Source organism: Psittacula echo, assembly GCF_963264785.1.
Source record: "Psittacula echo genome assembly, chromosome: Z".
Classification (NCBI taxonomy): domain Eukaryota; kingdom Metazoa; phylum Chordata; class Aves; order Psittaciformes; family Psittacidae; genus Psittacula; species Psittacula echo.
In genome coordinates this window covers 38,942,426-38,957,712 of record NC_137742.1, presented here as the reverse complement: position 1 = coordinate 38,957,712, position 15,287 = coordinate 38,942,426, and the positions used below count along the sequence as shown (strand labels likewise).

General features: G+C 38.5%; 1 protein-coding gene across 1 annotated transcript in view; it reads right to left on the bottom strand.

Annotated features, from left to right (window-relative positions):
* Positions 1-15,287, bottom strand: part of TRPM6 (transient receptor potential cation channel subfamily M member 6) — a gene marked incomplete at both ends in the record, with an annotated part of 93,242 nt that overhangs the window by 37,907 nt on the left and 40,048 nt on the right. Inside the window, 9 exon segments of the mRNA XM_080636558.1 lie at positions 927-1,055; positions 2,089-2,223; positions 4,575-4,730; positions 5,318-5,546; positions 6,575-6,855; positions 8,449-8,583; positions 10,312-10,452; positions 12,829-12,882; positions 13,389-13,523. Of these exon segments, the coding sequence (XP_080492684.1) occupies positions 927-1,055; positions 2,089-2,223; positions 4,575-4,730; positions 5,318-5,546; positions 6,575-6,855; positions 8,449-8,583; positions 10,312-10,452; positions 12,829-12,882; positions 13,389-13,523 (1,395 nt within the window).

Sequence of the window (15,287 nt, the reverse complement as noted above, 5' to 3'; positions counted from 1 at the left end):
ATCCTCGTGGTTTTTAAATTTTATGTCTTGCAGACACAGAATTTGAATGTTTATCCAAACTTCATTATATTCCCAGCATTTCTGCTGTCCCTTGAAATTATTCACTTCTCTCATACTGTCACAGTCTTCTCAATGATCTGTTGTAACAGCATCCTTCATTCAGAACTGACTGCTTTTCTGTATTTTATTCCTCTAGAAGTATAGCACTTCAAATGTCATAAAGAAGATAATTCACACTACTGTGGTTTAGTATGTGCTGATTCAGTGAAGATATGTTCAATAAGATACTATAATTTGAGAAATACACAGCTGCATTCGTCTCCAACCTCAGGTTTGGAGTGCAGATTGTGTTCAGAAGCTCAGACTTAATCAACTGCAATTAACTGCAGTTAATTTTGTTTGGAATGTCATTTTTCCACGCTCAATGAGCCCAGCATTAAAAGTCGATGGTGGGGGTTTTTTTTCCAGTTTCATTTTTAGAGAGTCAGTTAGACTTGATGGAAAGACATAGATTATTCAACACGTAACACCTATTAACTGGCAACAGTGTCAGTACTCAAATATCTAGAGACAAATTCCATGTTTGTTATAACAAATCTAATGGTCCACTTGAAAAGAATAAATGAAACAAGTGCCTAGGGGCTCCAAATCTCAGTTCAGCATTATCACTTTCAAGCAACCTGCAGCTTTCCACTGGCTTTTCAGTGAACAACAGAGATTTAAGGACAGATTTTAAGATGCCTTTTCAAAGCCTAAGTACTGGTCTTCAAGTAGAAGACTTCTCAGACATGAATGTCCCATATAATTCTTTCCTCTGCTAAATTTTCTACAAAAAGAATGGAGGATTTGGCATCCTTCAGTTTATTTTCATTCTCTGGTTTACAATATATTCTCTATAGGTGAGAAGTGTGAATGAAAAAGCTTACCTCCCTAACTTTTTCAACAGCAGTGCTGAAAATATAAATGATAACAAGCCACTCTTGCACACTTGGTCTTGGTTCCATCTTCACCAATACAGTGTAAGTGAAGAGCATGAGAAAAACCATGTACGCCATCTACAAAACACACCATATACAACCCATATGCACAAAAATCTCCAACAAATCTCTACAAATGTACTAAAAGGTAATAAGCCTGAGTATATGTATTCAAACTAGTGGGTCATTGTCACATTTTTGAACCCAAAATCTTTCCTCCAGTTCTCCAAAGTATTTTTATGGGAATATCTTTAAACATCACTTAGAAATTGGTGCTTTCATGCTGAAAAATGGGAGAAAAAATTGGGCTATTGCAGCATATGTTCACCTAGGCTCCAAATGCATATATGAGACACACTCTTTTATCTGCACACGCCACTTGAATGTAAACGCAGTGTTATGCTTTTACCTTAACGTTCTAGACGAGCAAGTATTCAATCTACTTGAATTCTGCTGATTAATCAGTGCCTTCCAAAATACAGGAAGAACAATATCAGCATGTATTTAAAAGGTACCAGAACATGCTATAAATGTATTTGAGATAATAGATTAACAGGTTATAAAGCCATTAGCCACACCCTGTTAAAGAAGTAACAGTTTATGTACATAGTGGTTGACCCAACAGGCAGCCTAATCTTAACCATCCTAAAATCTACTGACACAGGGTTAATTACTAAATTTGATCTAATAAATGCATATTTCTCAACAGCAAATGGTCTCCTATAGATTAATATTCACTCCTTCAGAAACAGCTCCTAATGAAAGGGAAATGAGTATCCGTGAGATACTTCAGGTATTTAAGGCCAGCTTAAAATCTATCTCTACATGTGCAACTAACCACTGTAAAGAGCTGTGTTCTGTTTAAATTTAATTCTTTTCTCCTTTTTTTTTTAATTTTTTGCTATTTTTGGTTGTGGTTTTAATGCAGCTGCATGATTTTGGCAGAAAAACTTTTCACCCAATTGTGAGAGAAATATTCAAGTGTCTTCCCATCCACTCCCACCACTAAGTGGCTGAAAATCCATGCTAGGCAAAGTAAAAGTCACATTAAGTGGTATTTGAAAGATCAAAGGTGGGTTTTGGCATTTCAAGTTTCAGCATGATGACCAACCGTGTGAAACCAGAACTTGACAATTGGTGCATTGTAGAACTCATAGATTTTCCTAGTGCCAGGCAGGTTTCCTTGTCCATCGTCTACTTGGCTTTCATCAGACTTCTGAGCAACCTTCTCCACATCATAATCCTTCTTTAAAAGGAAACAATATTTTAAAAGTAAGAAATCATGGTCTACAATTGCACAGGTTGTGTCATGTTAAAGAGAAGACAGACACAGATGCTTAAGCTTTGTTCTGAATATACAAACCATTACTGTAACTTGATTTTGTCTGGTTACAACCATTTCATCTGCAATAATCAACATGCACACTTTTCCACTATAAATACTCATTTAGAGTTTGCTTTATGACTACAGGCAGCAGACTGGGTGTCAGCAGACCTGAATCAACTCACGCTTCTGACACACATTTCTTTCAGTCTTTAAGCAAAGTCAACCACCCTATGTCTCACTTTCCCCAACTGTGAAATACAGATAAATAACAGCTCCCAATATGACATAACTGCGCTAGCTAGAACTCCACTGACAACTGTGCGACATTTTGAAATAAGGGAATGAGCACCACATTTCCGCTCATGTATACAGTTGCACAGAAAATGTCAAGGTAGTGAAATTCTAAATACAGAATCTAATTGCTATTTTTGACATAGTGTACACTTGATTAGAAGATGAGGATGAAATAAGTACTCTCTTACAAAGATCTGCCTACAAAAATACAGTTAACTTCTTTAATACCTTCAGTAAAATAACATTTAAAAAAAAAAAGGCAAATACACTTGATTCTTATTCAGAATTTGACACTTGTCTGAGTACCAGTGTGAAAGTACAAATATCTGATTGTTCCTGAAGCCAAAGAAGCGCCAAAGACACACAGAAGTGGGCAACTGATAAAACTGTAAGATGCTAAAAGGAATTTTCAGAGACAAAGGAGAGAGGCCTGGGGAAACTATAAAAAGCTAATAGCAGGGCAAGGCTGAGGGAACCAAACTGCCTTGTTCAGTTTTGTTTTCATGCTCGCCAAATTCCTTAACTATTCAATGCTAAAACTTACTGCTACTAGATATCTGTAGTACACCATTTTTTACGTGACATAGTTACCCATAACATTATTTATATGTTACTACATAACATTTCCTTGGTTTATCAGGGGAAAAGTGGGGTTTTTTCATCACATTAGACTCAGAAAACTACTAAACTGGAGAATTTGATAAACAGAATCATCCTAATCTGTTTACATCAGATCCTCCAACGTGAAGGAGAGAACTGTCCCATGAAAGAGTGCAATTTCCAGTTGCAGAAGATCACTGGAACTCATGACTGTGTGTGAACGATGCTCTATATGGCACATGAACACTGTTGAAAATGTCTGTTAATTTTTCTATTATATTTCATATAAGAGTATTTAAGAAAAAGCCACAGCTTGGCCTTTCATCTTAAACAATGATCTGTAATAGACAAAAACATAAGTTAAGCTTCTTGCTAGCCCAGGAAGGAAGCAGCCCTATCTGTGGCAGGTCAGAAAAATGCTTACACACATTGCTGTGTTGCCTTCTATCAAACCACAGGGGTGCTGCAAATTACAACTGGTTTGTCCTCTGTATCACAGCTTTTACTTAACCTCATAAAAAGCATTTCTGAACTATATTAGAAAGGCACACGAGGAGATAATGGCTTCCAGCATTTTTCTGCATCAGATCAAAAAAGCACAAGTATGGCACTGGCAGGCCTACCATGCTGCGCTGAAAGCCCCCAACAACAATCGGCTTTTTATTTTACACAAATTGAAAGTTAACAGAGAAGGTCCCATGCTGATCTGCTGTAAGGTAAGCAGAGCAGAGCAAAGAGATAGCCTGACACCTCTCACCATTTGACAATCCTGCTTTCACTGGTAAGCACCTCACCAACGTTTACCCTTTTGGATATCAATTCTTCATGCCTGCTGTCTACCTCAGGCTGAAAACTTTTGGAAATTTTCTGTTCAAGGAATGTTTTGTGGAGAATGAGAAAAAGAAAGGACAGGAAATTCTGCATTGAGAGTTCATGACCTGAACTGCGCCACTTCTGCTGTTTCCCTGCTTTGGACAGCTTGACTGGGCAATATGAATTGAATTTTATGGATGTGATATTTTTGTGTATGATATGGAACCATTCTTTGATTATTTGATACATAAGATTACATAGGTATTTATCTGCAGCTTGAACAGAGTGTGCTCTAAAATACAGTGTAAATGTATGTAAATGACAGATAATTATAATCTCATTATACTTCTTTAAGGCTGGGAAGGATTTTCGTATTGTGATCAGTACAGAAGTGAGACCCAGGAGGTAAGTGACTTGTTCAAGGTCACTTCAGTCTCCTCAGCTAGGGATTAAACAGTTCTTGAGAACTGGTTCCTAACCCTTCCAGCTGGTCACCTTCTCCTCACTTCTCAAGATTATAAGATGGTAAACAGACAGCTCCTGACACAAAAATGCAGACTAACCAGAGATGAGGCATCTTTAGAGCTGATTGGGCTCTGATCCCCATGATGCCATGTGAACTGGTGGAAGTCTTGAGACTGAGGCACATGAGACATTTCTGCCTTACTTTTAAACTCCAGCATCAAGATGGTGGGAGGCAGGAGAATACTCATAATGACCTAAAAGAAATACACGAGTTTCAGGAAAATAATTCAGCAGTGATACCACAGACCTGATACCATAGTCAGCACAAACCCAGTAAAATTCTAGCCTGGGAAGGAGCCACTGATCTAAGGAATCTCTGTATCACACCCCTATGGCCTCCAAAATAATGTGCTGCTCTTGACTTTTTTGTGGCTTTGAAGAATGCCATTGTATCTGGGGATACTTTAGATACTGGTCCCTATGTCCAGAGAGCATTCCTCCCATCAGCAGCTTTGCCAGAGAGCCAGCAAAGTAAGGCAGTGAGAGCAGGTGGGAAGTGACTGAAGGGGGCTGAGAGAATGGGAACAGCAAAAATACCCTCACAAAATACATTAATACCCTCACAAAATACATTCTCCTAATGCCATCCCGCAGTTACTTTTGCAAAGAAGTAAACCAGAAGCAAGTATTTTTGTTTTCTCTCCCTGCCTTTCTTTTCTCTTTTTTTTCTTTTCTCTGCACATTCCAAACCATGCTTAACCACACCTCTCTGAAGCTGCATTAGATACGTTCATAACCACAGGACATGTATGAAGCATCTGAACAGCTAGATTGACACTACCTTAAACCAGGAGTTCTTCCGCATCTTCAGGCGTCCCATCCACATATCAGTCAGCAGCATCTGTGTGCAAGTATGGGACACGAAAGGCCTCAGTCCCACAGACACTGCTAGTTTTAAGCAAGTTGAGTTGCTCCAGTTTTTTAGTTCATAGGTCAGCAACTTCATGGCCATCTGCTCATTTTGTTTGAATGCTTTCTCCAGCACATCTAAGGCAAGTTGCCCAAATTCCCTAGAGAAGAAAAGAATTAACAGTTCATACAAAGGGATCCATTGAAACTCAGGATCACTGCTGCAAAGAGGTTGGTTTGAGAAGTCCATTAATTAGTATTCAGCTAACAATCTCAATAAGTATGCCTTCTCCCATTTTTCCCATTGTTTTATCAATATATCTAGTGAAAAGTAATTTCAGGAGTAAACCTAAATATTTAGTCTTATTCACAAGATTTAGGGTCATCCTCTTTTATGGGGTTTTATTTATTTTGTTCATGATCCCATTCAGTGATCAAAACAGACCCTACGAAGTTCTGTGTGTTTCATCCAACATCAGATTCATCATCACTGTGGGAAAACATTGCATGCAGTTGACACTAACTCTTCAAACATCTCTGTAGGGAAGACTCCTCAAGAAAGATACGCTTTCCTTTAAATTAAGCATTGCAGCTACATACAAAGCAAGACAGCACATCTTATTGTACTCTGAGGCATGATGGCTACAGAGCAAAAAAAATACGTCATTAAGAAGAAAAACTACCAGAAAACATGAAGTGAAACTAAAAACTTTAAGAAAATTCTTGGTCTACTTCATGTTTTATGCACTCAGTTATTTCAGCTTATGTTTTTCTTTAGGTCTTACACTGAGCAGGATTTAAGCACTAATTTTAGTTTGCTTATTACCACATGGTACAGGTTTGAAAAGTCCAACACATATGTGTCATCTGACTTTTTAGCAAGTTGAACTGGAAGTGAAGCTATAAGGGAAATCTCAGTCTTCGACCTGACCATTTACCACACAGTAAAGTATGCATTACTCACATATTTTAGTTTTCAAATAAACAACTATGTAACATGCTAATAGCTTTCCTTTAACTCTTGACCAGACTGATACATTATATATGACTAGCATGCATCTGAAAGTATTTCTTTCACACCCGATAGTCCATGGTACCACTAACCTTACAAACTCCTAGTGGATTACAAAAATATCTAACCATTATAAGCACTGCAGATAATTAACTGAAGCAAAGGGAGAAGTCATACTTTGAATACTTCTTAAGTTCTTCTGAAGTGTCATCCACCATGTTGCTCTGTTTAGCTTCATGTGCCATCGCCCTGTAGAGTTTACAAGCCACAACAGCTTTGACCATGGCTTCTTCTCCATGCTGCCAGAAGAACATTGCCATCTTCTGCCTTTTCATTAATACTGCCCAAACCAGGAGGTCATTATAGGGGTATATAAAGCCAGATGACTCATAGTTCTCTGCAAAACTTATGCCCTCTTTTGATTTCTTCTTACACTTATGGAAAGCAGTGGTTCTTTCCTATAGATTTGTTTTTCAAAAAAAGAGAATCTCAGTGAATGGCTGAACTTCAGATTCATGAAAGTAAAAATACATGCAACTCTGAAAGGAGCATTATATATGTTTAAGTCATAAACCACAGCTATGATCACATTCAGATTACCAATGCTAAGAAGCTGGTAACATTAGTGGAGAGAAAACACTCCTTGCTCTGTACCCATGTCATATATAGCCTTCGCTTCCACAGCGCTGGGAAGTCTCCAAACCCCATGATACCGAAATTCACTTCACTCTTTTCTCGTACTTTTGTCATGATAGAAGAAAAAGCAATCAGTAGATCAAAATATACACAATGAACCATGAAGGCTGTGTAGTGATCTCATAGCAGACCTTCAGCCATAGCCGAATGAGGCCTACAAGGATGTTGGAGAAGGACTCTTCACCAGGCACTGCAGTGACAGGACAAGGGGTAATGGGTTAAAACTTAAACAGGGGAAGTTTAGATTGGATATAAGGAAGAAGCTCTTTACTATGAGGGTGGTGAGGCACTGGAATATGTTGCCCAGGGAAGCTGCGAATGCTCCATCGTTGGTGGTGTTCAAGGTCAGGCTGGACAGAGCCTTGGGTGACATGGTCCAGAGTGAGGCATCCCTGCCCATGGGATGGGGGTTCGAACTAGATGATCTTAAAGTCCTTCCCAACCCCAACCATTCTATGATTCTATAACTTGTCATACTTAAAGATGATTTTTACTGTCTTCCATATTTGCAATGTAAACTTGCTATGTATTCATGTCTGGGTATTTCTTAATTAAAGGCAAAAAAAATCCTATTGATATGAGTGAGTGCTATAATGGGTTCACTTGGCTCACACTAATTCCAATGCAGCCATTTCAACTCATTCTACTTTGTTTTGTCTCTCAGATATTTTTATGCGGCCATCTTTGCTCTTTTATCATTATTTCTCTGAAAGAAAATATTCTGTCATGATTTTCCAGATATAGAATCATAGAATCAGCTAGGTTGGAAGAGACCTTTAAGACCATCAAGTCCACCCAACCACTCCAGCTTTGCCAAGACCACCACTAAACCATGTCATTGAGGGCCTCATCTACACGGTTTCTGAACACTTCCAGGTACAGTGATTCCACTACTCCCCTGGGAAGCCCAATCACACTTTCTGTGAAGAATTTTTTCATAATATCCAATCTAAACCTTCTCTGGTGCAACAAGCTTACTGTAACACTTTAATAAGCAACCATGAGAAAACATCAGGAAAGTCAGAGAATTCCTACCGTTGTTTCCAAATAAGAAGAGTTTTCACACATGCTTGATGTTCAGAAATATGGTAATACTACATTTCAGTGAACAAAAGCCCTTAGAAACAAATGGATGGAAGCTAAACAGAATCACAAGGGGCATCTGAGCTTGATATCCACAATAAAATTGCAAGGCATACTTCATGAACAGTGGACAGTAAAACATTGCTTCCACTGGGATTTAAGTAGAATTATGATAACTAACAGCCTGACCAGAATATGTCTACAATCTCTCAATAAAATTATTAGCAACCTAATACATAATGAGCAAAGTCTAGAATAAGCGATTATACTACCTTGTATTTGTACGGCTGTGCTGTTCTGAAGAATTGAGAATGCAAAGTACTTTCAGCAGATCCCGTTCTGCTACCCGACTGATTACTCTGATGAAGAGAATGAGACAGGCTCTGGGAAAAGCTGGAAAGCACTCTCTAGAACCGAAGGTATACCATAAAACACAAGGAAAGAAATGCAAATTAGAGATTAAGTTTGCCTGTACTTATCTCTGACTGCAATGGTATCTGTAGGAACTGATGTTATTCAAAGACCAGTGAGTCAGCAATGTCTGTAATTACCGCTGCAGATTACACCATCAAGGAAAAAATACCCTGTTTCATATCTAATTTTAAAAAGACACATTTTTCTGAATCTCTGAATTCAAAATACTGGTTTCCCCAATAGCATCTACCAATTACAACAACAGGGCTTGCATCAGATTGGAATCATCCAGCCTGGAAGGTCTTCGAAGTGCTTACCATAAAAAGTGCCAGAAGTCCTCTAAAGACAGAAGTTCTCTGAACTTTTTGCTGAACATTTCCTCTGAAGAACAGTATGTTTACCATCCCTGGGCATTTTGTTCACTGTTGACTCAGAAGGAAGGATTTTAGGAGCTAAATCACTAACACTCTTCCCTGCGGTTCCTAGTTATATGATCATGTTATATGACCTTAACCCATCCCTGTTAAGGTCTTATTTCATGAGGATACAGGGAAGAACTTTACAACTTCTCAAATATCTCTTTTTAAGCATTGCATTAAGCCAGTGACACAGAGAAAGCTCTGTCTCTATGTTTCTATTCACTTCAAGGAACAGTTTTCGTTATTTCTTCTCATTTTCTCTGATCCCCCTGAAGTTCTTCTATTAGTCATAAAAGCAGTACATGTGGATAAGAGGGTTTTGTTGTTTGTTTTTCAACATATGGAAGTACTTCAATCAAAGCCCAGTTCTGCTTTGACAACTGAAGAGAATTCTTATGCAGTAAATCAGCTCCCTCTGTGATGTTGGCAATGTCACTCAGCTAATTTATTGAGAAGTTTAAGCTGTTTTCAAGTTACTTGTTTTGGAAAGTCGATGGGGAAAAGTAAAGTGCTAGTATGTTTGCACACTGTTGTTCTGAGGCAGTTTGTTTGTAGAGGTGATGATACTGATACTCAGGCATGGGACAATGCTATGCCATAACGTGAAACACTTAAGCATCTAGAAGGTGCAGAATGGCACGCACGTCAAAGCACAATCCCTCTGCCTGCACAAAGCCACTGCATCATGGATGCAGCCTGGCACTCCCGGCATGAGGCTTCCCCTGTGATGACCAGTGTATAATGGAAAAATCTCTGCCAGGCAAACAAAACTCACTGGCCCAGACAGGAAGATGCAGCACAAGCACTGAACTGCCTCTAAAAGGTTAAGAGCTTTGCTCAAAAGTAGGGTCAGGGTTCTTCATGTTGCTCTTCACTATGCTATGCTGGCATGCTCTAAGTCTAGCCCAATCTCTGTTGAATTCACTATTTCTGTCACATGATTCGAGCCACAAGACCAGAAACATGCAACTGCTTTGTAAAAGGGAAAACGGTGGTTGGTTCAGCCTTGCTGATATTTATTGACGGATGACAGACCAAGAACACAACCTGGCTATCAGTCACAAAGGTAAATTTACTGAACTAATAGTTAATTTAACAATCAACGGTGGTCTTGGGGGGCAGGGAGTAGTTTGGGGAGCGATTGCCTGTTTTATTTGCAACCTCTCCACAGCTGGCAAAGAGATTAATGAGACAGACAAGCATCATCTGAAGACACAAATCATAATGACAACCTGAGCTAGCTTCAGGTATGACATTTTGACTTTTCTTGGTGAACACTGGTAGCCATTTCACAGAATTTACCTTGTGTTTTCTGCAGAGGTCATTGTAGAGAATTCGGAAATGCTTCCTTGTGTAGCTGCTCCGGTAAGCTCCACCAAGGAGGTATTCTATCACCAGCCCAATATCAATCAGCGATATCTTGTAATCCAAAGAAAGAGTATTCTGAAACACCAAATGTCACACACATTTCATGATGCTATTACGTGCATCATTCAACCACGTCAAAGCCCTGCTACTATGAGGGGAGTCTGGAAAAAGATGCAGCTGAGAGCTTCTGCCTCTGTCAGGGAAGTGTACACATTCATTGGGCATATGAAACTCCCCTAGGAGGGAGAACACAGGCACGTCCACATTTTCAACCTCAAAAGTGTGACATCTATAGACCACTGCACCCACATAGCATAGGGATGTATACTGCAGTGTTCACAAGACCAGCTGCGTTCAACAGGTAATTGTTCTTCAGGTTAATTACCAACTGCCAGAGAGACTGATAAAAATCTTCTTATAACAAGAGAAAACTACCATGGTACGATTTGCTCATTAAACTAGTTCCATAATTAAAAATGAAGAAGTGGCTGAAGCATGTATTTGATGTTGTAGAGTAATTTCCAGAGACTGGCAATCTCTTGTAGAGGCTCAAGACTGTCATGACAACAAGGACAGCAGCTGCCATGTGTATATCTTCTGAGTCTCTTGCTTCTGTTTAAAGCACCATTTCTCAGTTTACTTCCACTCTTCTTCCAAGATACAAGGTTTGTAACAAATTCTCTGAAAAACAGATTATCTTCCATGCAGATTTTAATGATCATTGGTAAAACCTTAAACCGCAACTCTCGGAAGTGAAAAATGGGCCTGTACATAGATGTGATCAGAGGCTATATGTATTCCTAACAGTGTATGTCTTTGAGACTGTGAAAAGTCATTTTCTTCATTAAACTGAAGTTTTTTTCAGTAGACTAGTAGCAAGCCTCAGTACAGCCAGCTAAGGCCACCCAGCCCTGGGAACAGAAGGCACCAACAGGCTGAGCACACTGGGACAAAAGCACGTCTCAGAGGACAGAGCTTGTCAGCTCTGTCATTGAGAATTAGGGAAGTATTTCTGACTACCTATACTTGTAGATACTTCTCTTCACTAAGAAGCAATTTTTTATGCTATCAGGGCAAACCACCATGTATTTCCATTCAAACGTAGCAGTAGCAAAGCTGGTGACACTAATATTCTGAAATCCATGATTACATCACTCTGCTGACTGTCCTGGCTAGCGTGTTACCATATTTAATAAGACTGCAACTGCACAACCCATCCACTGAACACTTACTCATACTTCCAGTAGCTCAGGTGAAAAAGGCTTTTCAGCCTGTTTGCAGGTCCCAAGTGAGTTTAGCTTACCCAACAGCAAAGTAAGTTTTGAAATTGTGCACCCATTTTCTATGTAAATTCCACCATTCAAATTCAAGTTGCAAAAGCTTCCCTTTTTAGATCACAACCCGAGTTTTCCTATAGTGTCCTGAGATGTAACCAGGCCATGGGGTTTAGGAGAGCGGTCATATCAAGGAGCAAATCACTTCAGTATCAGTGGGAAAGACATATTTCTCATCCTGGAAAAGTTCAATGAATTTTCAATACTGACATCTTCCAGATCTATCACATAAGACCTCAGGTATGCTCATCGGTACAAGAAAATACAGAAAATAGCTTACTATGGAGACCAGAATACCCTACACCTATCTACCAAGCCACCAATGAGAATGACATGAAAGTCACCCACAACAAGAAAAGCAGTACTAGAAATCCCACTACTTGAAACCACAGTCTGCCAACAGTCAGATTTATAACTGTGTTTTATCTTAACATTCATACCCAGGAAAGAATTAGCCCATTAATCTAGTTTTGGATTTAGACATCTCCTGCAGTGGAGACTGGATGCAAAAAGAACAGCTCGTCCCTTCCTAATCAGCACTGCAGGTGAAATAGATAACAGAAACACAAAATAAAGTAACTGTGTAGCTAAATAACAAAGCTGCTACTAAATTACTAATGGAGGCAGTGCTCCATGCCATAGTCATCCACTGCCACCTTCTGTTCTCCTAGGCAATGCAGCACAATAAAATACTATTTTGTCACAGTATCTTTTTGTTACTGCTCAACAAGGAAATACAATTTTAGCTTTGAGGAAAAAAAGAAAACCTTAAAGGTATGAGCATAATTACCACATTAATTCACTATATGTTTTGTACAATCAATTCATAATGTCACGTTAGTAACTTTAGAAAAAGAATCTGATCTACACAAACTGCCTGGCTTTCAAATTAAGATATAGGAAGGACCCTTTGGAGCATTCAGTAGTAGTATGCTAGTTAAGTGCTTAGGGGGATCAGTGGGATGAAAGTAAAACCATTTAGTAGATATATGAGTGTAGTAACGAACTCATCACTTCTACTTCTAAAATTCCCCTGTATTACTTAGGAGTAACGTGCCCATGGACACTGATGTTCTAAGCTATCATTTTTGTCCCCAGAATTTCCTGTGTCTATTACCTGTTTCACATCTCGAACTAGGTGATGCAAAAGTAGGTTTGATGGTCCTTGCTTCTGTGATGTGAAAAGACAGTAAACAAACATCACTGTACATTAGAAAATCAATACAGTAAAATAAAGCAGCTAAAAGATCTTCAGAGTAAGTTCCTGTGATTCAAAATCTTCCCACAAACCTCTTCAAAAACTTTCCAACCCTAATCTGCAACACCTCTACTATCTTAAATCTTAACATATTCTACAGAGAAGTTGGTATCACTTTGCTCAAACAACAAATCATTTTCAGCAAGATAAGCATGTATCACACACCAGATTAAAATCATATTTCTCATGAGCCTCAGGTGAGTACTCAGTCTGGTTCATGTCAAAGAATTTAAAATAAGAAACTGTGACACCAATCCAAAAATCCAACATTGTAATAACAAATGTTCAAAACCCCCTTTTTCCAAAAAAAAAAAAAAAAAAAAAAAAAAAAAGTGGCTTAATTATCAAGTCTCTTAAACAAAATAGCATTCTTCCTAGGCATTCCTACCTAAAGTTGTACATGGTTTTCAAATACTTACTGTATTGTAGAGTTCCTCCAAACGAGATATGGTAAGAAAACGGTGCAAGTTCACTCCATGCTCTATTAACAACTTCACAAAATCCACACGGTCCATCACTAAAGCATCCAGCATTGCCTGTTCCAAGGCACCAACCTCACAAGGATGGAGATGAAGGAGAAGCTTAGAAAATTATTATCTTCTTTTGGAAATGAATAAAACAGTTCTGAACAGCCTGATTTGTCTTTACATACATTTAAAGTGCACAGTACAAAAGAAAAACATGTCGGAGGAATCATCTATGTAAAAAATTCAACAGAGAGTGGGAGTAAAACTGAGTCTCCATAAACCCAGCGTCTGTAGAGACTTCTACAAATCTAACTTTACAACCAGACTCTGATAACACATTCCCTACTCTTTAATTCACTTCAGAAGCTAATGTATGATAATGCAGGAGGCGGAGGGAAGCTTTTCTTTTTTGATATATGACAAAAGCCATTTCAAGGTGCTGTATTTCAAGATCCCTCTGTAGAACTTGAAGTTCTTCAAAGCAGACTTCTTTTCAAATCTGAGAGAGAATCTGCATTAGGATAAACTCTCTCAAAGACACCACAAAGCAGAGTTCTACCTACAACAGTGTCCAAACAGTGAAAGCATGGCACTTCCACAGAGCTCAGCAGGATTTCTACATGCAAAATAGCAAAGGAATTGGACATAGGAGGTTCATATAAACCCACAGAAGGAATTTTTACAGAACACATGAGCAGAATGAGGATGCTGGCATACAAATGGGGCAGGTACGGAGCAGGTGCTAGTGCTAACCTGGCACCTGAAGGAAGTCCATTCCACATATATATTTATATTTGGTGGAAATAATGTTAAAAAATGAACAATAAATGTTACAGAATTGTCACATGTGAAAACTTGTGCACTGTTCCTGAATTATCAGTGTTTCTTCCAGAAGTATTTCAAAGTGACCACTCTTGTATTAAATTTCCTCCAGCAGTCATTCTTTGCACTGGCAATGTGTCTAAAGAGGTTTAAATAGCCATCTGGTAACTACTAGGGTGACATTATTTGTTTTAAAGTCCATTTGAGACTGAGCTGATATTTACACAGAAACATGGCTACAGTTGCTTACAATCTTTACCTTCTGAACGTTTAAGACCAGAGTTCTAAAAGAAATGCCCACAGACTGTACATAAATGTATGTTTCCTTAAAACACTTAGAAAAATACCAGTGCTGCATGAACACCACCTAAAAAATTGGTGCTTAAATATTTAACTCAAAATCTAAACACAAAACCAAAATAACCACACACAAATCCCAGACCTCGACCATTGCAGGTCTGGCAGATCCTCTCAGTCAGATGAGTACTCCTCTTTTTAAGAAAGCAACTAAGCCAAAAGCAAATTTTAAAACTGTGCTTATCCTTCTATTTTTTTTTTTTTTTTTTTTCCTCTTCTTTACAATGCATGAAGAAAATACTGTTATCAAGACCTTTTCTCCTGTTTAGTGAAAAGAAAAACTTTCAGGAATATGTAACATTCTAATTTTTGCTTGGAGAAGCAGCAAGTGATATAAAACCTGTTTATTACGAGCTCTTTACATGTTACTTGAAGGAGAGAACATATTCATTACTTGACAATAACTTTTCACTCAAAATGGTGCAGAACTATTGCACTGAAATAGATGTGAACAGGTACATATATCTTTTTCAACCTTATCAGAAGCACAGCAGCTTGGGAGTATGGGGATTGGCAGTGAATCTGTAAGGCCAGAGGATGATCAACTTACAAAAGAAACACACACAGAGATAAGGGTATTGCAGAAATTATAAATTAATTCATTGCCTCACTACTCACTACAGAATATGTTAGGAAAGGTCCTACATGAAAGCTGTTCTTTATGTCAGACAA